General features: G+C 38.6%; 1 protein-coding gene across 3 annotated transcripts in view; it reads right to left on the bottom strand.

Moving 5' to 3' along the window:
* Window positions 1–24,262, bottom strand: part of LOC118841751 (protein only RNase P catalytic subunit) — a 73,609-nt gene that overhangs the window by 20,878 nt on the left and 28,469 nt on the right. For all 3 annotated transcript variants that reach the window (XM_036749340.1, XM_036749342.1, XM_036749341.1), the window contains exons 4-5: window positions 14,036–14,168; window positions 4,439–4,546 (exon numbers count right to left, since the gene is read on the bottom strand). In XM_036749340.1, the coding sequence (XP_036605235.1) occupies window positions 4,439–4,546; window positions 14,036–14,168 (241 nt within the window). The remainder of the gene's footprint in view (window positions 1–4,438; window positions 4,547–14,035; window positions 14,169–24,262) is intronic.

Raw genomic sequence — 24,262 nt, forward strand, 5'->3', positions numbered from 1 at the left:
GGCCAGCACAGACCAGGCTGCAACAGACCAGACAGAGCAGGCCTCAGGGCACTGAATCACTGGCAGCTGTGGTGGTTTCCAGACTTCTCAACCCATAAACACCAAAGACAACTTAGCAGGTCAGCGGGAAAACTCTGTTGGACCTGGGTGAAAGAAGAGTGTGGCCCAGCCCCAGGGTAGTGGAGATGGTGGCAGCAGTGGTAACTTTGCAGTGGCTGCTTCCGGGGCTCCAGGCCCACAAACAGTGTGGGGATCAAGTGGCTGATCAGAGCAGAAGTGTAGGGATCTCTTTGCTGGTGTTGAGGCAGGATTCTCTTGCTTTGCCCTGCTTGGATCTGGGTCACAGTCCTGGGTGGTGGTCCTGGGGTGAGGAAGAGCACTGATGTGGAAGAGCTTGTGGTGGCTCTGGAGAAGGAATCCTCCTCATAGTTCCAAGGCAGAAGAGAGTACTTGAGGTCACTCACAAGCCAGAACACAGGCCAGGAGAAGAGTAAACATCTCTCTCTGGATCGTACTACCTTGGAAGAAATTTACAGGTCCCTAGAAGTAGCTCTGAAAATCACTGCTCGAAACCCCTGAAGTTTGGGCCAGCGCACTCTCCATTCTGGAAGCAGAGTCATACCTTGACAAAGAGCTCAAAAGTCAAGTAATTAGCTGGGAAAATGAGCAGACAGCATAAAAAAACTCAGACTATAGAATCTTACTTTGATGACAAAGAAGATCAGAACATACAACCAGAAGAGGACAACAAAGCCAAAGATCCTACATCAAAAGCCTCCAAGAGAAATATGAATTGGTCACAGGCCATGGAAGAGCTCAAAAAGGATTTTGAAAATCAAGTAAGAGAAGCAGAGGAAAAACTGGGAAAAGAGGGTGATGCAAGAAAACCATGAAAAATGAGTCAACAGCTTGCTGAAGGAGACCCCAAAAAATGCTGAAGAAAATAACACCTTAAAAAATAGAGTAACCCAAATGGCAAAAAGAGGTCCAAAAAGCCAATAAGGAAATGAATGTGTTAAAAAGCAGAACAGGCCAAATGGAAAAGGAGGTCCCCAAGATCACTGAAGAAAAAAATTCCTTTAAAATTAGAATGGAGCAAATGGAAGCTAATGACTTTATGAGAAATCAAGAAAAACAGAACCAAAAGAATGAAAAAAATAGCAGACAATATGAAATACCTCATTGGAAAAACCACTGACCTAGAAAATAGATCCAGGAGAGATAATTTAAAAATTATTTGACTACCTAAAATCCATGATCAAAAAGGAGCCTAAATATCATCTTTCAAGAAATTCTCAAGGAAAATGCATTGGTATTCTAGAACCAGAGGGGAAAACAGAAATGGAAAGAATGCACTGATTGCCTCTTGAAAAAGATCCCCAAAGGAAAACTTCTAGGAATATTGTAGCCAAATTCCAGAGTTCCCAGGTCAAAGAGAAAATATTTCAAGCATCCAGAAAGAGCCAATTCAAGTGTTGTGGAAACACAATCAGGACAACACAAGATCTAGCAGCTTCTACATTAAGGGATTGAAGGGCTTGGAATATGATATTCTAGAGATCAAAGGAGCTAGGATTAAAACCAAGAATCATCTATCCATCAAAACTGAATATAATACTTCAGGGCAAAAATGGATATTCAATGAAATAGAGGACTTCAAGCATTCTTGATGAAAAGACAAGAGGCGAATAGAAAATTGGACTTTCGAATAAAAGAATCAAGAGAAGCATGAAAAGATAAACAGGAAAGAGAAATCATAAGGGATTTATTAGAGTTGAACTGTTTATATTCCTACATGGAAAGATAACATTTGTAACTCAAGAGATCTTTCTCAGTATTAGGATAGTTGAAGGGAATATACATATATATATATATAGACAGAGGGCACAGGGTGAGTTGAATATGAAGGGATGATATCCCAAAAATAAAATTAAGGGGTGAGAGAGGAATATATTGGGAGGAGAAGAAAGGGAGAGATGGAATGTAAATTATTTCACATAAAAGAGGCAAGAAAAAGCTGTTGTAATGGAAGGGAAGAGGGGGTAGGTGAAAAGGAAATAGTGAACCTTACTCTCATTGGATTTGGTTTAAGGAGGGAATAACATACACACTCAACTGGGTATCTTACCCTACAGGAAAGTAGGGAGGAAAAGGATAAGGAGGGGGAAACGACAGAAGGGAGGGCAGATTGGTTGAGGAGGTAGTCAGGGGCGAACACTTTTGAAAAGGGACAAAGTCAAAGGAGAAGACAGAATAAACGGGGGCAGAATAGGATGGAGGTGTGTGAGGTAAATAAAATGTGGGAAGATATGTATAAATATATATAAATGTTTAAAAATCAAGAAATAGGGAAATTGGGAAGTAGAAAAATTCTGAGGCTGTGAGAGTCTGATGGCTCAGCCTCTGGGAAAGTTTACCCTGAAACTTTTTGTTCTTTCTTCTGGTTCTGGTTTAAAGATTTACTCAATAAGAGTAGGGTCACTGTGACCTGCTTTCCTATACTGTAAAAGTACTGTAGAAGAATGGAAAGGGTCTCCTATTCTTCTTTAGATTTATAGATGGCACCTCAGTGTAATCATTAACTAAGGGAGTGGGAATTGGAGTTTCTGTGCCTTTATTTCCCGGGTTCTTTGTCTAGCTTTCATGCTCAGATTGTAAGCCCGCCTCCCAGCCAATGGTGAGAAGGGTCAGAGGTGGGTGGGAATTCTTTTGTGTTAGGTATAATTATTGGTGCTTTGCTCCTTGTAAAGTGCCTCCCTTGCTAGATCTGTTTTGGCAGGGGATGCCCTATTCTTGAGAATGGAATAAAATTTATTTCTGTTCCCACCCTGAGATGGCTCCTTATTATAAATTTAATTGGTGAGGGTCTTTCATCCCACACAGAGGGAAATTTAGTGACTATGGAAGTGTTTTGCATAACAAAACATGTATAACCTATATTGAATTGCTTGCCTTCTCAATGAGGGGTATGTGGGGAGGGAAGAAAGGAGAGAATTTGGAACTCAAAGTTTTAAAAACAAATGTTAAAAATTGTTTTTACATGCAACTGGGAAATAAGATATACAGGCAATAGGGTATAGAAATCTATCTTGCCCTACAAGAAAGTAAGGGGGAAGGGGATGGGGTGGGGGGCTGTGTGATAGAAGGGAGGGCTGACTGGGGAAAGGGCTAATCAAAATGCATGCCATCTTGGGGTGGGGGGAGGGGAGAGATGGGGAGAAAAATTGTAACTCAAAATCTTGTGGAAATGAATGCTGAAAACTAAAAATAAATAATCTAAAAAAAGGAAATGAATATGATTTTATGATGGGAAATAACAATAAAGATGAATTATCTACTTTTACTGCTGTATCCTAAGGCCCACAGTGATATTCCATACGATTTGCAGCTGAAACCTCCTATGTATGTTGTCTCTTCCATGTGTGAATGTGAAGCTCCTTGGAAGCAGGTACTGTCTTGTTTTTCTATTTATATTCCTAGCACTTAGCACAATGCTTTGTATGAAGTGCTTAACAAAGGCTTTTTCATTCCCATTCCCACTCCCTTCATTCATGAATTATGCTGGCTCATAATTCTCACAAGATTCCCTGAAAGTCAACAGCATACAGAAACTAAAGAACTGAGGTACATCTTGACCAAGACCCCAAAATGTGCCTATGGTGAATTCTGGCCATGAACTTAGCTCCTAATTGCCATTTCTATTATATGCATGTTGTGAAAATATCAATAATTACTTATCCCCAGAGTCCCATAACTCACTATACTCCTGAAAAGCATATTGTATAACTTGCATAAACTGTTTCGTCATTGTAACACAGAGAAACATTTTCTTTTCATGGAAATGACTGGGTACAGGCCTTGGAAACCCTCCTCCCCAACTCTTCTTAAACTTTCCCACAGGGTCAAGTCTCTGGTGTTTGCCTGAGGCACCTACCTATTCCAGTAATCCTCTCAAGTGGTCTTTCATCGTGGCCTACACCCAATCTCCCAATCCCAATCAGCCTCTGGATTGCTCCAGGTACTTCCAACCCTTGATCTCTTGGCCACATGGTCCAAGTCTGGGGGTGGGGGGGAAGGGGAGGTTATGGGCCCTTCCAGTCACCCCAGGCTATCTGGCCACTCCTAGATCCTTCCCATAGTCTTTCTGTTTATAAGATCCATCTTGCCTCCATTAAGAGTCTGGCCAATATGGCAGATTTTAAGAATCACGCCTACCCAATCGGTGTTCTAATAAACCTTGTCTTTGGCTGAAAGAAGGCATGGGTCAAATTCATTTGGGCAGGACCCATGTGTTGCTATTTTGGGTCCCAGCACCCCTAAATCTCAACAGAAGTAGTTGTGGAAATCCTGGAAGAGAAACACCTATAAAATTACATTACAGGATACAATATAAAAATACTTCTACAGACATAAAATTAAAAAACAAAACTTCACTCACAGTTTGAGATTCACGAATCTTAGGAAACATTTTGGTAATATTGAGTCCATCAATCACAATATCAAAAGGAGGGCATCTTTTAATAAAATTTTCAAATCTTCTAATTTCCTAAAAATAAAAGATAAATAGTTATTGTATTAACAACAACTTAGCTGAATTTTTTTTAAAGACTGTATGCTAAAATTTATCATGATTTTTGTGGTTGATTAAAATTTTTTACAGAAAACACGTACAACGTATGTACGCATGCACTCACATACATACCTCCTCTCACAAGGAGACTAAAAGAATACAAAGGCTTCACTAACAGATAAAGTAAGCCTATCCTGGACTGTCAAGCTGACGCACCGGATGAGATATATCCATCAAATTCAACAAGTCTATGTGTCCTCCAGTATCACTTTAAACCCTTGGGTACTCACAGGTGTCACCAAATTTGGATACCAGTACTCTATTAAATAATTCTGAATGTTCATTGGGGACAATACTTGACTACTTGTTGAAATTGGTTTACTAATTTGATGTCTTCACTAGTTTTTTGCATTAGAACTTGTGAATGTTCAGAAATAGGGACATTATCTGATATGAATGGATAAATATTTTGTATAAAACCATAGTGCCAAAAACATAAGTTAAAACTGATAAGTCATCTGGCTGTTTTTCTATTCACAGCTGGAGCACCCCCACAGGAGGCAATAGCAAAAATACTTTCAAAGTTTTTGAGTTCTCAAGTGTGGCCCTTTGACTGAATCCAAATGTCACAGAACAAATCCCCTTAATAAAAAGATTTATTTTGTAAAACTTGGGATTCAGTCAAAAGGCCACACCCAAGGACCTATAAGGCCACATTCAAGGCTGAAGGTTCCCCACCTCTGTTCTAGAAGATATCTTATTACCTCTAGGATTGAATACAAATTCCTCTGTTTGGCATTTAAAGTCCTTCACAATCTGATTCTATCTTTTCCAGGCCTATTTATTAGTCTTCTTCACTCTCCATGGTGCTGGCAACATGGTCTTATTATTCTTCTATCTTGTTAAGTCTTCTATCCCCTTATTCTTTAAATTTTTGACAGAATTTGCTTGTAAATACATTTGATCCTGGGTTTTTGCCTTTGTGAACTCATTTATGGTGAGTTCAATTTATTGTTTTGAAAATGGGTTCTGGTAGATCCCTATTTTTTGTACTATTGTCTAGGCATTTTATATTTTTGTAAATACTAATCCATTTAAATGGTCAGCTTTATTGGCATATAATCAGGCGAAATAGTTTCTGATAATTTCTTAATTGTTTGTGAATCTACTCTTTTCATTTTTATGGGCAATTTCAATTTTTTTTTTGGATTTTATTTAAAAGAAAAAAAAAACAACCCAGCACCTATTTAAACGTATTAATACAATGAAATTTTTTTGCTTTAAATTTTATTAACCTCCTCTTCGCTTTTCTGGATTTCTATTTTGTTGTCTAATAGGGTTCCTAATATTTATTGGTTTTCTTAGCTTTTGTTTTTGTGGTTGCCTGCCCAATTCACTGATCTGCATTCTCTCTCTTTTATTGGTTAAGTGTTCAGAGATATAAAAATTTTCCTATGGACTGCTTTGGCTATATTGCAAAAATTTCTGTATGCTGTCTTATTGTTGCTACTATCTTTACAGACCTTATCAATTATTTCTGTAATGTGTCTTTTCTCTCTACCCATTCTTTAGGATTAAGTTATTTAGCTTCCAAATAATTTTCAACTCTTTCTTCAGTAGCCCTTTATTGAATATAACTTTTATCACACTGAGGTCTCTAGAAGATGTTTAGCACTACTGCTTTTTAGAATTTGTTTGTGAAGATTTTATGCTTTGGTAAATGCTCAGTTTTTATAAAAATGCCTTGCACAATTGAGCAAGACGCATATTCCTTTCTAATCCTATACAACAATCATCAGATATCTATATAGCTAGGTTGTAGTCTAGGTGGTCTTGGAAACCCCGAAATGCAAGGGCAAAGGGCGAGGGTCTGCCTGGAAAAAATTCAACCACTCAAGCCTTCCTTCAGTCCAAATATTTGGGGTAGGTGAGATTCCTAGTGAGTCTGTGCTATTTGCGATGCTAATAAAGTGGGCCAGATTTTAAGAATTTAGCAATTTAATGGGGGAAGGATTGATATTTTATAAAGAAAGACTGTGGGAAGATCCAGCTGGGATTAAGGAGAGGCAAGTAGCCTGGGGTGGGGCCAGGACAGACAGTGGAAGAAGTTAAGTGGTGGGAGAGTCTCAGTGAAAGGGCAGCTAAAAGGATTACTTGACTGGGATGGGCCAAAATAAAGTAAAGCTGAAGTGTAACAGCATAAACTATAACAGATTTTGCTCTAGTCCCTTATTTTAATCCTCTAAATTTTTATGTTTCAAGTGTTTTTTGTTTTATTTTTGGTAAACAAAATATTGTTGAATTCTACTTTTTAATCCATTGTGATATCCTCTTCTGTTTTATGGTTGAGTTTATTCCATTGGCATTTTAAATAATTATGGTTAACTGTGTGTTTCTCTCCATCTTTTTCTCTTATATTTTTCCTTTTATTTGTTCCCATCCCCTCTTTATAGAGAAAAGAGAAGTGTGTTCAGCACCAATGTTCAAGGGTTGGTAGAGTCTGCTTTTGCTCCCCTGACCCTCTTCTCTATCCTTCATCCTACAACAGATTCTTATCCTTTCTTTCATTTCTTTTAAACCCTTCAATGAGATCCACTCGTCATAGTTGGAGTCTGTTTTGCTTAAGACTAGTCTCTCCCATAATCCACTCTCCCTCATATTTCCCCCTCTCCCGGTTCTTGTTTCCCTGTAGAATGAAATATATTTCTTTAAACACCTCTCTGTGTCTGTGTAGTCTTCCTGTCTTTGACCAGCTCAGATGAGAGGGAAGTTCAATTGTTGCTCAACGCTCCAATCCCTGCCTTCTTGTTTGTATAGTCTTCTACTTGCACATAATAATTTTATGATATAATTTCCTCTTTCCCCTTCATACTGTTTTCTTTTCCACTCTCTTTTTAAGATCATCAAACAAAACCATTCCCAGGCCCTTATTACAGTCTTTATATGACCCTTAATGGTAAGAGTTCTGAGGGGACACATGTATCATTTGCCCTATTAGAATGTTAACAGTTTATTCTTGTTTAGTCCCTTATGACTGCTCTCATGTTTACCTTTTGATGTTTCTCTTGACTCCTGGGCTTGGATTTTATATTTTTACTCAGCCCTAGTCTTTTCATCAGGAACACTTGAAAGCCCTCCATTTCATTAAAGGTCCTGCCCCCAGCCCCCCACCCCCTGGCCCAGTAGGATTATTATTTAGTTTTTCTGGGTGAGTTATTCTTGGCTCTAAGACTTGTTCTACTGCCTTTTGCAATTCTAACTCTACTCCTATAGAGTGGTGGATGCTGATTTTTATGCAATCCTAACTGTGGCTCCTTAGAACTTGAATTCTTTCTTATGGATGCTTATTACAGTGTTTTCCATTTGATTTTGGGAATTACTTTCCTGAGAGTTTTCATATTTCTTTGAAGAGGTGATTAGTGAATTCTTTTAATTTTTATTTTGCTCTCTGGTTCTAAGAGATTCAGGCAGTTTTCTTCTATGATTTCTTGAAATGAGATATCTAGGCTCTTTTCCTGTTAATGGCTTCAGAATCTTAGGGCTAGGCTCTGGGCCCTTTGACTGGGAATATCTGGGCTAAGCTTGCATCCTGCTAGGTTTTTTTTATACTTTCTTGGGGATATTGAGCATTGTATTGTTCTAAAATCTCAGGGACAGCTCAGGCTAGGGATCTGTAAGCTTTTAGTGTGATCTGAACTCTGTAAATTCCTGAACGGGGTACTGGAGTCTGAGTAAGACACCAGTGGTCTTACCTGTGTTTGGAGTTCCAGCAGACTCCTACTGGATTCGGCCCGTCAGCCCCCTAAAGAGCTATAAAATTTCAGAGAATGGAATTGCAGGCTCCTTTTTATATCATCTCAACAAAATCAACTCACTCCCACACCCTCTATGTAGAATCCTAAAGTTCTTGGGTGTTACAAGTATCATCTTCCCATGTAGTAAAATTTCATGTTTACCTTTTTATGCTTCTCTTGAGTTTTATATTTGACAGTCAAATTTTGAATTCAGCCCTGGTCTTTTCATCAGGAATGCTTGAAAGTCCTCTATTTCATTAAATATCCATTTTTCCCCCTTGAATAATTATACTCAGTTTTGCTGGGTAGGTTATTTTTGGTTGTAATCCAAACTCTTTTGCCTTCCTGAAAATCATATTCCAAGCCCTTTGGCTCCTTTAAGATGGTTGCTGCTAAATCTTGTGTGATCCTGACTGTAGCTCCAAGATATCTGAATAGTTTATTTCTGGTTGCTTAAAGTATTTTCTCTTTGACCTGGGAGATCTGGAATTTGTCTATAATATTCATAGGAGTTTTTATTTGGGGATCTCTTTTAAGTGGTGATCAGTGGATTCTATCAATTTCTATTTTGCCCTCTGGTTCTAGATAACAGGGAGTTTTCCTTCATAACTTCTTGAACTATGTCTAAGCTCTTTCTTTGATCATGGCTTTCATGCAGTCTTAAATTACCTCTCTTCAATCTATTTTTCAGGTCAGTTTTTTTTCTGATATTTCACATTTTCTTTCAATTTTTTTCATTTTTATGACTTTATTATTTCTTTTAGGTCTTGTGGAATCATTAGCTTCCACCTGCCCAAATCTAACTTGTAAAGAATTATTTTCTTCAGTGAGCTTTTGAATTTCTTTTTCCATTTGGCCAATGTTACTTTAAAAAGAGTTCTTTTTTAAGTGAATTTTTGTGCCTCTTTTGGCCAGTTCTGTTTTTTAAGGTGTTATTTTCTTTAGTATTTTTTGGTGTTATTTTAACCAAGCTGTTAGCTGTCATAATTTTTTCCCTTCCTCTCATTTCTTCATCCATTTTTTCCTTTACCACTCCTATTTAATTTTGAAAATCTCTTTTTAGCTCTTTCAGGAATTCTTGAAGGGCTTGTGTCCAATCCACATTTCCTTTTTCCTTTGCTTGTGGCTCTTTTGACATCATGGTCTTCTGAGTCTATGTCCTGACCTTCTCTGTCACTATAATAGCATTTTACAATCAGGTCATTTTTTGTTGTTGTTGTTTTTGTTATTTGGTCATTGTTCCAGACTATTTCTTTGACTTTTGAACTTTTTGTTAAAGTTGGGCTCTGTTCCCAGTGTTGGGGAGGTAGGGGGAGAAACTGTTGCAAGATTCAGACTTTTTCACACTGTTGTTTTCAGAGCTAGTTCTGGGGGTCTGGAAGCTTTTGGTGCTTCTCAAGTGGTATGCTCTGGGGAGAGTTGTGGATACTGATCTCTGTCCTGGTCTGCATTCTGGTGCTTACCCAGGAAAAAGTCCCTGCTCCCTTGGAATAGCAAGTCACATGAACTGTTTGCCTAATTGGTCTCCTTGTCTTTAGTCTTTCTCTACTCTAATCCATCCTCCAAACAGCTGTCAAAGTCCTTAAGTACACTTTTGACAATTTCATTCCTCTACTCAACAAACTCTAGGGGACTCCTTATCGCCTCTAAGATTAAAGAACTTTATCTGTCTTTTAAAGCTCTTCAGAAGTTGACTCTAGTCTATCTCTCCAGCCTCGGCATATATTGCTCTCCTTTCTTTACTCTTCAGTCTAACCAAACTGGTCTTCTCTCTGTTCCTTACTGGTTGGACTTCAGATTCAGAAGCACCTAAGATCAAATCTTGGCTCAGATAGTTGCTAGCTGTGTGGCCATAGCTACATCCTTCTCCCACTTTCAGCCTCAATTTCCTCATCTGTAAATTGAGAACAATAATAGTATCTGCCTCAAAGTAGTTGTTTTAAGAATCAAATGAGTAGGGGTAGCTAGGTGGCGCAGTGAGTAGAGCACTGGCCCTGGAGTCAGAAGGACCTGAGTTCAAATCCGGCCCCAGACACTTGACACATGTACTAGCTGTGTGACCTTGGGCAGGTCACTTAACCCCAATTGCCCCGCCAAAAAAAAACAAAAACAAAAACAAAGAATCAAATGAGTAACTTATGCAAAGAACTTTGCAAATCTAATATGCTATATAAATGCTAGCTGTCTTCATTATATGGACATAACACGTAACACACAGCACATAACACAACTATGATGGCACTGAAGAATCAATATACAAGATAGTGGAAAGATAGAAAAATGCTAAAAATGTAGGAAAAAACCTCCAACCTAACTAATTGCTAAACAGTTGATCAAGAGACACCAATAACCATCGTATTTGCCCATTTTCTCTTCAATATAAAACTTTGGGGAAAAATAATTTAGAAAACACCTTGAAGACTTCTTCAACAAGGGTATATATTAAGACTAGGCAGATCTTTAAAAGCCATATTCCACAGTAGATCACATATTCACCATGATACAGTTTGCTGAAATATGTAGAGATTACACAATCCCACAATGCCAACTGTTTATGGAGTATGAAAAAGCATTTGATTGCATAGAGAAAGATAGCATCTTAAAACTTCTTTTCCAACAAGGGGTCTCCCCCATCCATATAGCAAAATAATTTTAAGATTTGGTGAAAAATAAAAGAGATAATAATCTTGTTCCATGATCCTCTGATCTTGAACATCAAGTGCATGGCATAAATCAGGGAGATATAGATTGCTAAAGGCATTCCCCAGTCTGAGGGGATAGATTTAGTGCAGAATCTAACCGAAAGAGAGAATTCTAATATATGGTGAGGTTCTTCAAGTGTTCCTACTTATAGATGACATCCTGATAGTTCCATCAAACCTTAAGACACCAGAGAGTCTCCTGGAAGAAAGTCTTACTACTCAACGAGCCTAACCTACAAAGGAAAAACCAGTTGGATGGATAGAGCAAGTCTGCTACCCAAATTAGGACATGAAGCTGAATGAACAAAATAAAAGACTTTGACTATCTGAGAAGGGGTCCATAGACTTCACTAGTGCCAGAGGGGTTCGAGATAAAAAAAAAGTAAAGAATTCCGGATTTAGAATATAAAAATATTGTATACACACACACACACACACACACACACAAAAGCATATCTGGTACAGAAAGTAAAAATGAACAATGAATTGGGCCCAGAATTTAATGATAACAAACTTCTCCCATAAACAAAGGTCTATCTTTGTTTTAATCAGCCAAAATCTGCCTTTTCACTAACTCACCCAATCCTACCAATCCTTTTTTCCCTTTCCCTCCTATTTCCTTATTGAGTGAAATGCATTTCTGTACTGAACTGTGTATTTTCTTCCTCCTTTTGACCAGTTCAAAGGAGAGTGAGGATTGAGAGTTGACCCCTCCTTGCCACCTCCCTCCTTTTTTTGTAGGGATGTCTACTGGTCTATCCTGCTTATGGGAGATAATCTCCCTTAACCTTCCTGTCCCTTCCTCTCTCTTTCCATTCTTTATTAAGATCAACAAGACATAACATGATAACTCCTCCCAGGCAAAGGCCTATCTTTTATACACTGACAATCGACCACAATCTCCAAAGAATTAAGAAGGAGACACCATGGTGTATTGAACATTGTTGGACTTGGGCTGAGGAAGATCTGGATTCAAATCCTGCCTTCAACACTCACTACCTGGAGCATCTCAGGAAAGTCATTTAACCTCTCTGAGCCTTACTTGAGTTACTTGAAAAATGAAGGGGTTGAACTTGACACCTGAAAGTCCCCTCCAGCTCTAACTCTGTCACCTCGCAATAAAAAAAAAATGGTATGAGCAGATTGTCACATACAACAAATGAGGAGCTACAAAAAGGGAACGAAGGTAATGGATTCCATCAGGAAAATTTATGACTAAAAGAGAGGATGGACTGGTCATGTGGAGAATGGAAGGGACAACAGATGGCCTGGTGTCCTCTTGGTGTCGGGATCCCTCATCACCTACCCTCACCCCAAAGGGTGAACTTGAGAAGACACAGACAAGAGTTGGGTGGGTAGGTAAGCATGGTTGAGCTGAGATCAGCACTGCTTGAGGGAACAGCAACATTAACAGATCACTGACCCAGCTAAGCAGAAGATTCCTCTGGATGGGCAGCAACTAGTCATTTTGTGAGTGTGAATGTGTGAAAGAAAGGGGAGACGGAGAGGGGAAGTCGGGGGAGAGAGAATGTATGTGCGCGTGCATGCACACCTGTGTACCTTAAATAGGGTCAACAGATGGACAATGAGCTGGGCCAGAACAGAACAGATGGAGAAATAAAGTGAGATATATAGCATTCAGGAAATTTTGTGGCATTTTCAATAATTAAAACCCAATCTCTGACACAAAAATATGTTGTCAGTACCAATATTCTCTCCTAAAAAGGTGGCATGAAATAACAGACAGAAGTTTGGCCTTTGAAGTCAGGAGCACCTGGGTTCAAAGATCTTCCTCTGAAACATATGAGCCCTGTGACCACGAGTAAGTCACTTAATTCCCAGTGCCTCAGGCAACTCTCTGAGACCATAAGTTGCAGACAAGTGGTCAAGCTGCATCAATGAAGGGACTTTCCACATGTGAAACTCCCCACACATGTCCAGACCCAAAATAAAATCTAATGATGCGACATGACTGTGAATTATCAAATACCACAATCTTTAACAGATCAAAATTATGCATGACTCAAAGAGTAATTGAGAGCTGAATAGTGGGGAGGTAAGCTGTTGGATGTTATTAGCAATGACATGTAAGAAATGTAGTAAAAGATATCAAACAAATACATGATCAGAAAGGGAGATGATTATGTAGAAAGACTGAGAGACAATAGTCTAAGCACTATACTGGTACCCACAAAATGTTAGATCCTTAGGTAGATAGGTAGTTAGGTAGTGCAGTGGATGGAGAGCTGGGCCTGGAATCAGGAAGGACCACGCTCAAATCTGGCCACAGACGCCACTAGCTATGTGACCTTGGGCAAGTCACTTAACCGCTGTTTGCCTTAGTTTCTTCACCTATAAAAAGAAGAAAATAATAGCACCTACCTCTTAGGGTTGTTGTGAGGCCCAAATGAGATAATAATTGTAAAGAGCTTAGCAGAATGCCTGGCACATAGTTAAGAGCTATATAAATGTTAGTGATTATTATCCTTATTGGGAAGAGATATAGGAGGCCATTGGCCATGGTATATAAGACATAATAATCTTTTCCCCTTCAAATTTTCACTTTAAGTCTTGAAATAAGTCAATTAGTAAGCCCAAGTTCTTTCCCAGATTCATAAATAAGGGTATTTATCTCTCAATTCTATCTCCATAAGCAACTTAAAGTCATGAAGGTAGAGGCAATGCAGACTTTAAAACAACTTAATTTATTTTTTAACATGAATAAAACCTGTTCTAAAATTCTAAAAAATATCTTTAGATTTCTTAATTTCAATAATGAAAGACAATGAATATTAAAAAGGTAACATAGAATATATTTTTCTAGAAACACTCAGGACAAGAACAGAAAGCTATCTTTCCACTAAAGAGTGTACTTCCGCCCATAGGTAAGAGGTCTAAAACAGAAAATTGTTACATCTCATTAGTCTATATATGCTAACTCTCTAAAAAAAGCAATTGACTGGGCTCACCTCGGGTGTTGTTTTTCTGTACTGGTCACCTCCATCAAGCACATCTTTCAGGACTCTCTGCTTAAGAAATTCATACTCTTCTGAGTTCAGGTGATTAGGCTCTAACATTCTTCCACAGGCTGAACATTGCCCACTGTAATAGAAATTGTATTTCATCACTGTCATAAAATCCAGGAAGGGAATTCTTTGAGTAGAGAATTCAAGGACTATACTCAAAAGGAAAAAGAACAAAATATTCTACAATATCATGCAAATCACCTGGCCTAGACTGCCACTTAGCTACCAGATCAGGTTATTTGAAGCCATCCATAAAAGGAAAACATATATCACATCATTGTTTTTATTGAAACAATTACTGGGACTTGCAACTAGAGGGAAATTACAACTAAGTCCTCAAACCAGACAAAACAGTTTCAAAGTTGTATCCTTACAGGAAATTGGCTTAAGCATTATTCTTTATTTTGCTGTTTCTTCTTTTGGAGTTAAGTTTCTATAACACATTAAGTGCTTAATGTAATGTTAATGTAATGTGATGTTAATAGGACTTGCTTTGAGCTCTGGCCCAGCTCACAGCTGTGGTGCATCCTGGGACACATGGAGCCCAGTAAGGGGGGAAGTTTGCCAAAAAAGGGAAAAAGAGAGGGAAGTGAGAGTGAGGCAGAGCTAAGAGAGAGAAGCTAGCTAGGGTGGAGATCAGCCCAGGGGAAGGAGGCTTTGCTTAAGTCCCTTTTAGGAGTTGTTGAAGCGAATTGAGATGATGGTGCTGGTAATGTGTGTAAATATCGTTGTGGCTCCGTTAAGCTTTGTTTTCCCAGAAACAGAAGCTTTAGGCAGAAGCCCCTGGAGCCTGAGCAGGAAGAGCTTGGAGAGGGGCAGTCACCACGAGTTGATCTGAGGAGCAAGAACAGAGAGCTGCCTATGTGTGAATCCAGGCAAGAGCCTGGAGCATGGGCCCACAGAGGAGGAGCCATGGGACTTGGAAGTCAACTTTGAGTTAAGATGAAAGAGGACTTTACTTCACCACTCTGTATTGACCGCGGAGATTGTAACTTACTGTGACCTAGGAGTGGATGGCGTTTGTATTGTCTGATACCCCTTAAGGATATGTTATGCTAGGGAAGACCTTGGCCTGGGATCCCCTGCTTGTGTAAACAAAGATTTTGGGGATGCAATGATATTTGCTGTGTGAGTATTCTGAGGAATGCTATAAGACATACCGAATATGTTTTATTTAAGACTATGTGGCCACCTTAGTAATAAGTTGTTATGTTGCTATGAATGTTATGCTTTAGTTTATCGAATAATGTTTAGTTCTGAATAGAGTTCATTATACTGTGCGATTAGATCATTAAAGTGATTCACAGCAGCAGTCCTCAGGTGTCCCAAATTAATTCCTGAAAAAAGTTAAGTCAAATGATTTTTAAGTAAAATGAGTTAGTGAAACTGATTATACTAAAACTTTTGGTACTCTTCCACTTGTCAAATGACAGGGCAGATATTTACTTTAAAAATGAGTACTGACACAGCCCATGTTTTTGAGATCTTTTTTGTTGCTATTTAAGGCTGTTTTCATTTATCACGTAATACCGCTCTTTTGGTTTTGATTTATTTACTCTGTCATTTTATAGAAGTCTTCCCATATTTATTTGAATTCTTCATATTCATCATTCCTTAATTATGCAGAATTTCTTTGGTAATTCCTGAGTCACTAAGTACACAGTTCTTTTTTTTTTCTTTGCTTTACAAAATACAGTGTTGATATGAATTTTTTCCTTGTTTTCAATAACCTCGTCAGTACTGGGGTTGTAAAATCAAAGGGTATGAACAATTACATAATTTTTCTTCGTCATTACAAACTGTTTAACAACCTAGCTTGTTAGGCACACAGCTTCACTAATAGTTAATTTGCATACTTGTTTTCTCAAAAGTTTTTTTGTATGTTTGCTAAAATAATGGGTGAGAGTTTCAGAGTTGTTTATTCACACTTATATGATTATATATTTTGATAATTTGTAGAGATTCACCAGTAGTTTTCAATTTTATTTTGTTTTACATTCTAGATCTGCTAATGAATCCTTATAACCTTGGAAGAGAGAACTTCTTTAGGATTCAGTTTCTTCAACTAAAAAAGAAAGGAGGGCTGGAAGTCAGAGTACATGAGTCCCTGCTAATTCTAAGATCTATGATGTCTGTTCATATTCTGTGTCCACTTAAGATATCAATTGGAAAATGACTGTTAAATCTTACAGACTTGCATAGATTCTGATATAAAATTTAATCAGAGAAATTTTCTGCCAATACTTCCCCAGTAAATATCTTTATTCTTCCTTATGCCACAGATTACTTCTGATAAAGATTTTTTTTTCTTTTCTTTCTTTTTTTTTTTACATTTTTTAAATTTATTTTTAGTTCACCACACATGGTTCTACATAATTTTGAGTTCCAAATTTTCTCCCCTCCCTCCCCAAGACAGCATGGAATCTCATTTAACTACCATGTATACCTTCGCATTGAATTAATCTATACACTAGTCAAGTTGTGGAGAAGAATTATGACCAATGGAATGAATCATGAGAAAGAAGAAACAGAACCAAAAAAAAAACAAAAACCCAAAAACAAAAACAAAAGAGAAGCAAAAAAGGCGAGCATGTAGTGTGCCTCAATCTGTATTCAAACTTCACAGTTCTTTCTTTGGATGAAGATAGCACTCTCCATCATGAGTCCCCTGGAGTTGTCCTTGCACCTTACGTTGCTGAGAAGAGCGAAGTATGTCAGGGTTGGTCCTCACGGAGTCCATATATCTGTGGTTGTGTACAATGTTCTCCTGGCTCTGCTCCGCTCACTCAGCATTATGTCGTGTAGGTTTTTCCAGGTTGTTACGAAGTCTGTATCATCCCCATTTCTTACGGCACAATAGTATTCCATTACCTTCATATACCACAGCTTGTTCAGCCATTCCCCAATTGATGGGCATCCCTTTGATTTCCAATTCTTGGCTACCACAAAAAGAGCCACTATAAATATCCTTGTACATATGGCTGACAAAGATTTTTTAAACCATAAAACTAGTCTTTCACAAAATTCTGTATACAGCATTGTCTAAAAACTCATCCCCTAATCATACTTGTTAGAACTGTAAACTTTTCTTCTCCTCTAAAATTTTAAATTGTAAAATTTTTATTTTTCCCTAGTATTCATTTGGATTTGGGGGGGGGGGGTGGCAATATGTGGTACATGATGCTGATCAAAACCTATTTTGTACCAGACTTATCCAGTTCCCCCAGAAGTTCTTTCTTTAGTAATATATTTTTAGTTTTATGAAGTTAATGCATGAAAAAGCATTTATTAAGAACTTATTAAAGGCCGAGGACTATATTAAGTGCTGGCAACACAAATTAAAAAATAAAATTTAATTAAAAAAAAAAAACCAAAAAAGTAGGGGAATACAACATCTATAGACCAGCCAGGAAGGAAAGTTTTAGAATGGGAAGTCAACGGGAATGGTGACTGGAGTCCAAGGAAAATTAATTTATATTGCCAGGAATGGTAGTGAGGATTTTACTGATGTTCTGAGAGCCATAGTTGGAAGAGGAAGGGCAGCAAAGGAGGATCGTAACAAGCACGGCATCCTGGCAGGGAGATAGCTAGAAAGTGATGCCATGGGTTCTTAAGTCCCTGAAAGTTGTTTTTGTTTATAATGTTGGAATCACCATAAAAATTGTTTTCCTAGCTCTATACATTTCACTCTGCTTCAGTTCATAAAAGTCTTCCCAGGTTTTTTCTGAATAAAGATTTAAAGCAGACACAGTAATATTTCATTACATTCATACTGTTTGGCAATGGATAGGCACCTCCCATTTATCAGTTCTTTGCTACCATGAAAAGAATTATTATAATTATTTTTGCATATGTGGGTCCTTTCCTTTTTCTGTCTTTGGCCACTTTGCAGTCTAGAACCTGAGTAGTGATATTTTGGGGCAAAATAGTTACTTGGGGGGGTAGAGTTGCAAATTGTTTTCAAGAATTTCTGGGACAATTTAGAGCTCCATTAAAAGTCTATCAGGGTTCCTGACTTCTCACATCCCTCCAAAAATTGTCATTAAAAACTAAAAGGGGGTGGAGCCAAGATGGCAGCTAGAAAGCAGGGACCTGCCTAGGGCTCTCCCCCAGGATCCTCCAAACACTGATAAAAAATGGCTCCGAACAAATTCTAGAACTGCAGAACCCACGAAATAGCAGAGGAAAGCAGGGCTCCAGCCCAGGACAGCCTGGATGGTCGCTGGGTAAGGTCTATCACACACAAAGCTGGAAGCAGAGCTGAGCAGAGCCCAGCGTCTGGACCAACCAGACTGGGAGCCGGGCGGAGTAGGACCCTGAATCAGTGAGCTGTGGCAGTTACCAGACTTCTCAACCCACAAACACCAAAGACAACAGAGAAGGTTAGTAGGAAAATCTGCAGGGGGACAGAGTGAAAGAAGTTCGCAGTTTGGCATCATGGAGGTGGTGCAGCTACAGAACTACAGCTGCAGCTGCTTCTGGCCCCAGGCCCACCAGGTGGGAGGAATTAAGTGGCAGATCAGAGTAGGAGTGCAGAGCCTGCTTAAGATCTGAGTCCAGTCCAGGTTGGGGGTTCTTGGGGAAGAAGGAACGCTGGTGTGGCAGAGCTTGCTGTGTAGAAATAGCTCTGAAAACGACAATGCATCCCCTCAAGCTTGGAACAAAGTACTCTCTACTCTATAAGCAGTCATACCCCGACAAAAAACTAAACAGTCAAATAGTTGGCTGGGAACATGGCCAGATGGCAACAACGGGCCCAGATGCAGACTAAGACTTTGGAATCTTTCTTTGGTGACAAGAAGACAAAAACATACAGTCAGAAGAAGTCAACAAAGTCAAAGAGCCTACATCAAAAGCCTCCAAGAAAAACATGAACTGGTCTCAGGCCATGGAAGAGCTTAAAAAGGATTTGGAAAAGCCAGTAAGAGAAGTAGAGGAAAAATGGGGAAGAGAAATGAGAATGATTCCAGAAAACCATGAAAAAGAAGTCAATGACTTGCTAAAGGAGACCAAAAAAATACTGAAGAAAAACAACACTTTAAAAAATAGACTAACTCAAACGGCAAAAGAGCTCCAAAATGCCAATGGGGAAAAGAATGCCTTGAAAGGCAGAATTAGCCAAATGGAAAAGGAGGCCCAAAAAACCACTGAAGAAAATACTACCTTAAAAATTAGATTCGAGCAAGTGGAAGCTAGTGACTTTATGAGAAATCAAGATATTATGAAACAAAACCAAGGGAATGAAAAAGTGGAAGACAATGTGAAATATCTCATTGGAAAAACCACTGACCTGGAGCATAGATCCAGGAGAGAGAATGTAAGAATTATTGGACTACCTGAAAGTTATGATCAAAAAAGGAGTCTAGATATCATCTTTCAAGAAATTATGAAGGAAAACTGCACTGATATTCTAGAGCCAGAGAGTAAATAGAAATTGAAAGAATCCACCAATCGCCTCCTGAAAAAGATCCTAAAAAGAAAACTCCTAGGAATATTGTTGCCAAATTTCAGAGCTCCCAGATCAAGGAAAAAATACTGCAAGCAGCCAGAAAGAAACAATTTGAGTACTGTGGAAACACAATCAGGATAACATAAAATCCAGCAGCTTCTACATTAAGGGATCAAAGGGCTTGGAATATGATATTCTGGAGGTCAAAGGAGTTAGGATTAAAACCAAGAAACACCTACCCAGCAAAACTGAGGATCATGCTCCAAGGCAAAACATGGATTTTCAATAAAAGAGAGGACTTTCAAGCTTTCTCAGTGAACAGGTCAGAGCTGAATAAATAATTTTATTTTCAAATAATCAAGAATCAAGAAAAGCATGAAAAGGTAAACAAGAAAGAGAAATCATAAGGGACTTACTAAAGCTGAACTGTTTTGTTTACATTCTTACATGGAAAGATGATGTGTATAATTCATGAGACCTCAGTACTAGGGTAGCTGAAGAGAAATATATATATATATACACACACACACATATATAGATATATAGACAGAGGGCACAGGAGTGAATATGAAGGGATGATATCTAAAAAAATAAAATCAAATTAAGGGATGAGAGAGGAATATATTGAGAGAGGGAGAAAGGGAGATATAGAATGGGGTAAATTATCTCACATAAAAGTGGCAAGAAAAACCAGTTCTGTTGGCAGGGAAGAGGGGGCAAGTGAGGGGGAATGAGTGAATCTTGCTCTCATCGGATTTGACCTGAGAAGGGAATACCATACACACTCAATGGGGTATCTTACCCCACAGGAAAGAAGGAGGAAGGAGATAAAAAATGGGGGACGATAGAAGGGAGGGCAGATGGGGGAGGAGGTAATCAAAAATGAACTTTTGAAAAGGGACAGGGTCAAGGGAGAAAATTGGATAAAGGGGGATAGGATAGGAAGGAGCAAAATATATTCAGTCTTTCACAACATGAGTATTGTGGGAAGGGTTTTGCATAATGATACACATGTGGCCTATGTTGAATTGCTTGCCTTCTTAGGGAGGGTGGGTAGGGAGGGAAGAGGGGAGAGAATTTGGAACTCAAAGTTTTAAAAGCAGATGTTCAAAAAAAAAAAGGTGTTTTGCATGCAACTGGGAAATAAGACATACAGGCAATGGGGCATAAACATCTATCTTGCCCTACAAGAAAGTAAGGGAAAAGGGGATGGGGAGGAGAGGGGTTAAAGAAGGGAGGGTTGACTGGGGAATGGGGCAATCAGAATATATGCCATCTTGGAGTGGGGGGGAGGGTAGAAATGGGGAGAAAATTTGTAATTCAAACTCTTGTGAAAATTAATGCTGAAAACTAAAGATATTAAATAAAAAAAGAAATGATGAAATAAAAAAAATTCAAGAAAAAATCTTGGCCAATCTCACACACTTGAATTCCATTATTTTGCATTTCTCTTTATTAGTGATTTGGAGCATTTTTAGAAATATAGTTATTGATAGTTTGGGTTTCCTCCCCTAAAATTTCCTATTCATATCCTTTGACCATCTCAATTGGGGAATGGCTATTCTTTTTTTTTTTTTTTTGCTTTTCAGCCTTTTATTTAATCCATACCTCAGCCTCCCTATGGCCTAAAAATATTTTTCATCTTTATTTTTATTTATTATTATTTACTTAATATTTTTTCAGCATTGATTTCCACAAGATTTTGAATTACAAATTTTCTCCCCATTTCTACCCTCTTTCCCACTCCAAGATGGCATATATTCTGATTGCCTCATTCCCCAGTCAGTCCTCCCTTTTGTAACCCCACTCCCCCCCATCCCCTTTTCCTTTACTTTCTTGTAGGGCAAGATAGATTTCTATTCCCCATTGCCTGTATATCTTATTTCCCAGTTGCATGCAAAACCAACTTTTTTTTTTGAACATCTGCTTTTAAAAGTTCCAAATTCTCTCCCCTCTTCCCTCCCCATCCGTCCTCCCTAAGAAGGCAAACAATTCAACATGGACCTCACGTGTATCATTACGTAAAACTCTTCCACAATACTCATGTTGTAAAAGACTGACTATATTTTGATCCCTCCTATCCTGTACCCCTTTATTCAATTTTCTCCCTTGACCCTGTCCCTTTTCAAAAGTATTTGCATGCAACTAGAAAATAAGATACACAGGCAATGGGGCACAGAAATTTATCTTGCCCTACAAGAAAGGAAGGGAAAAGGGGATGGGAGGGAAGTGGGATAATAGAGGGGAGGGTTGACTGGGGAATGGGGCAACCAGAATATATGCCATCTTGGAGTGGGGGGGAGGGTAGAAATGGGGAGAAAATTTGTAATTCAAACTCTTGTGAAAATCAATGCTGAAAACTAAATATGTTAAATAAATAAATTTAAATAATAAAAATTATTTTTAAAGTAAACACCAAAACACCCTCTCAAGCCTATATATGGCATTTGAATACAGAAAAAATGAGTTTTAATTTGTACATGTGCAAATAAAAAGCCTCTTCAATTAAAAAAAAAAAATAGTAAGGTTGTGAAAGACTGACTATATTTCCCTCTATCCTACCCTGTCTCCCTTTTTTCAATTTCCTCCTTTGGCCCTGTCCCTTTTCAGAAGTGTTTGCTTTTTACTACTTCCTCCAACAATCTTCCCTCCCTTCCATCAACCCCCCTCCTTATCCCCTTCCCCCCTACTTTCTTGTAGGGTAAGATACCCAATTGAAAGTGTATGTTTTTCCCTCCTCAAGCCAAATCCAATGAGAGTAAGGTTCACTCATTCTCTTTCACCTACCCCTCTTCCCTTCCATTATAACAGCTTTTTCTTGCCACATTTATGTGAGATATCTCTCCCTTTCTCCTCCTCCCAATATATTCCTCTCTTACCCCTTAATTTTAATTTTTTAGACATAATCCTTCATATTCAACTTACCCTGTGTCCTCTGTATGTATGTACTTGTACATTCCCTTCAACCAGTCTAATACTGAGAAAGGTCTCATGAGTTAAAAATATCATCTTTCCATTTAGGAATGTAAACAGTTCAACTTCAGTAAGTCCTATTTATGATTTCTCTTTCCTGTTTACCTTTTCATCTTCTCTTGATTCTTGTATTTGAAGGTCCAATTGTCTATTTAGCTCTGGTCTTTTCACTGGGAATGCTTGAAAGTCCTCAATTTCACTGAATATCCATTTTTTGCCCTGAGGTATTATACTCAGTTTTGCTGGGTAGGTGATTCTTGGTTTTAATCCCAGCTCCCTTGGCCTATGGAATATCATATCCCAAGCCTTTTGATCACTTAGTGTAGAAGCTGCTAGATCTTGTGTTATCCTGATTGTGTTTCCATAATACTCAAATTGTTTCTTTCTAGCTGCTTGCAATATTTTCTCCTTGACCTGAGAACTCTGGAATTTGGCGACAATACTCCTAGGAGTTTTCCTTTGGGGATCTTTTTCAAGAGGCAATTGGTGGGTTCTTTTAATTTCTATTTTACCCTCTGGTTCTAGAACATCCAGGCAGTTTTCCTTGACAATTTCTTGAAAGATGATTATCTAGGCTCTTTTTTTGATCATGGCTTTCAGGTAGTCCAATAAGTCTTAAATTATCTCTCCTGGATCTATTCTCCAGGTCAATGGTTTTTCCAATGAGATATTTCACATTGTCTTTCATTTTTTTCATTCTTTTGGTTCTGTTTTATAATTTCCTTTTTTCTCACAGAGTCGCTAGCTTCCACTTGCTCCATTCTAACCTTTAAGGCATTATTTTCTTCAGTGATCTTTTGGACCTCCTTTTCCATTTGGCTAATTCTGCCTTTTAAGGCATTCTCCTCATTGGCTTTTTGGATCTCTTTTGCCATTTGGGTTAGTCTATTTTTAAAGATGTTATTTTCTTCAGTATTTGTTTTAGGTCTCCTTTAGCAAGGTATTGACTCATTTTTCATGATTTTCTTGTATCACTCTCATTTCTCTTTCCAATTTTTCCTCTACTTCTCTTACTTGATTTTCCCAATCCTTTTTGAGCTCTTCCATGGTCTGAGACCAATTCATATTTTTCTTGGAGGCTTTTGATGTAGGGTCTTTGACTTTGTTGTCTTCTTCTGGCTGTATGTTTTGATCTTCTCTGTCACCAAAGATAGATTCTACAGTCTGAGTCCTTTTATGTTGTCTGCTCATTTTCCCAGCTAATTACTTGACTTTTGAGCTCTTTGTCAGGCTATGACTCCTTCTTGAGTGGAGAGTGCTCTGTCCCAAGCTTCAGGGGTTTTGCATTGCTGTTTTCAGAGCTACTTCTGGGCAATTTGTAAATTTTCAGTTCTTCTGATGTGGTATGATCCAACGAGAAATGTTCACTCCTCTCTTGGCCTGTGCTCTGGTCTATGAGTGACCTCAAGCACTCTCATCCACCGTGCAACTACCAGGAGGAATACCTCTCCAGAGCTGCCACAAGTTCTACCACACCAGAGCTCCCTCCACATCCCCCAAGGACTGCCAACCAGGACTGTGACCCAGATAGAAGCAAGAGAATCCTGCCTCAGCAACAGCAAAGAGATCCCTGCACTTCTGCTCTGATCAACCACTTGATCTGCCCCCATCTGTGGGCCCAGAGCTCCAGAAGCAGCCACTACAAAGCCCCTGCTGTTGCCACCACCTCCACTACCCCAGGGTTGGGGCCAGACATTACCCTTCTCTCACCCAGGTCCAACAGTCTTCCTACTGACTTCCTAAATTGT

This window comes from Trichosurus vulpecula, chromosome 3, assembly GCF_011100635.1.
Source record: "Trichosurus vulpecula isolate mTriVul1 chromosome 3, mTriVul1.pri, whole genome shotgun sequence".
NCBI classification, from domain to species: Eukaryota; Metazoa; Chordata; class Mammalia; order Diprotodontia; family Phalangeridae; genus Trichosurus; species Trichosurus vulpecula.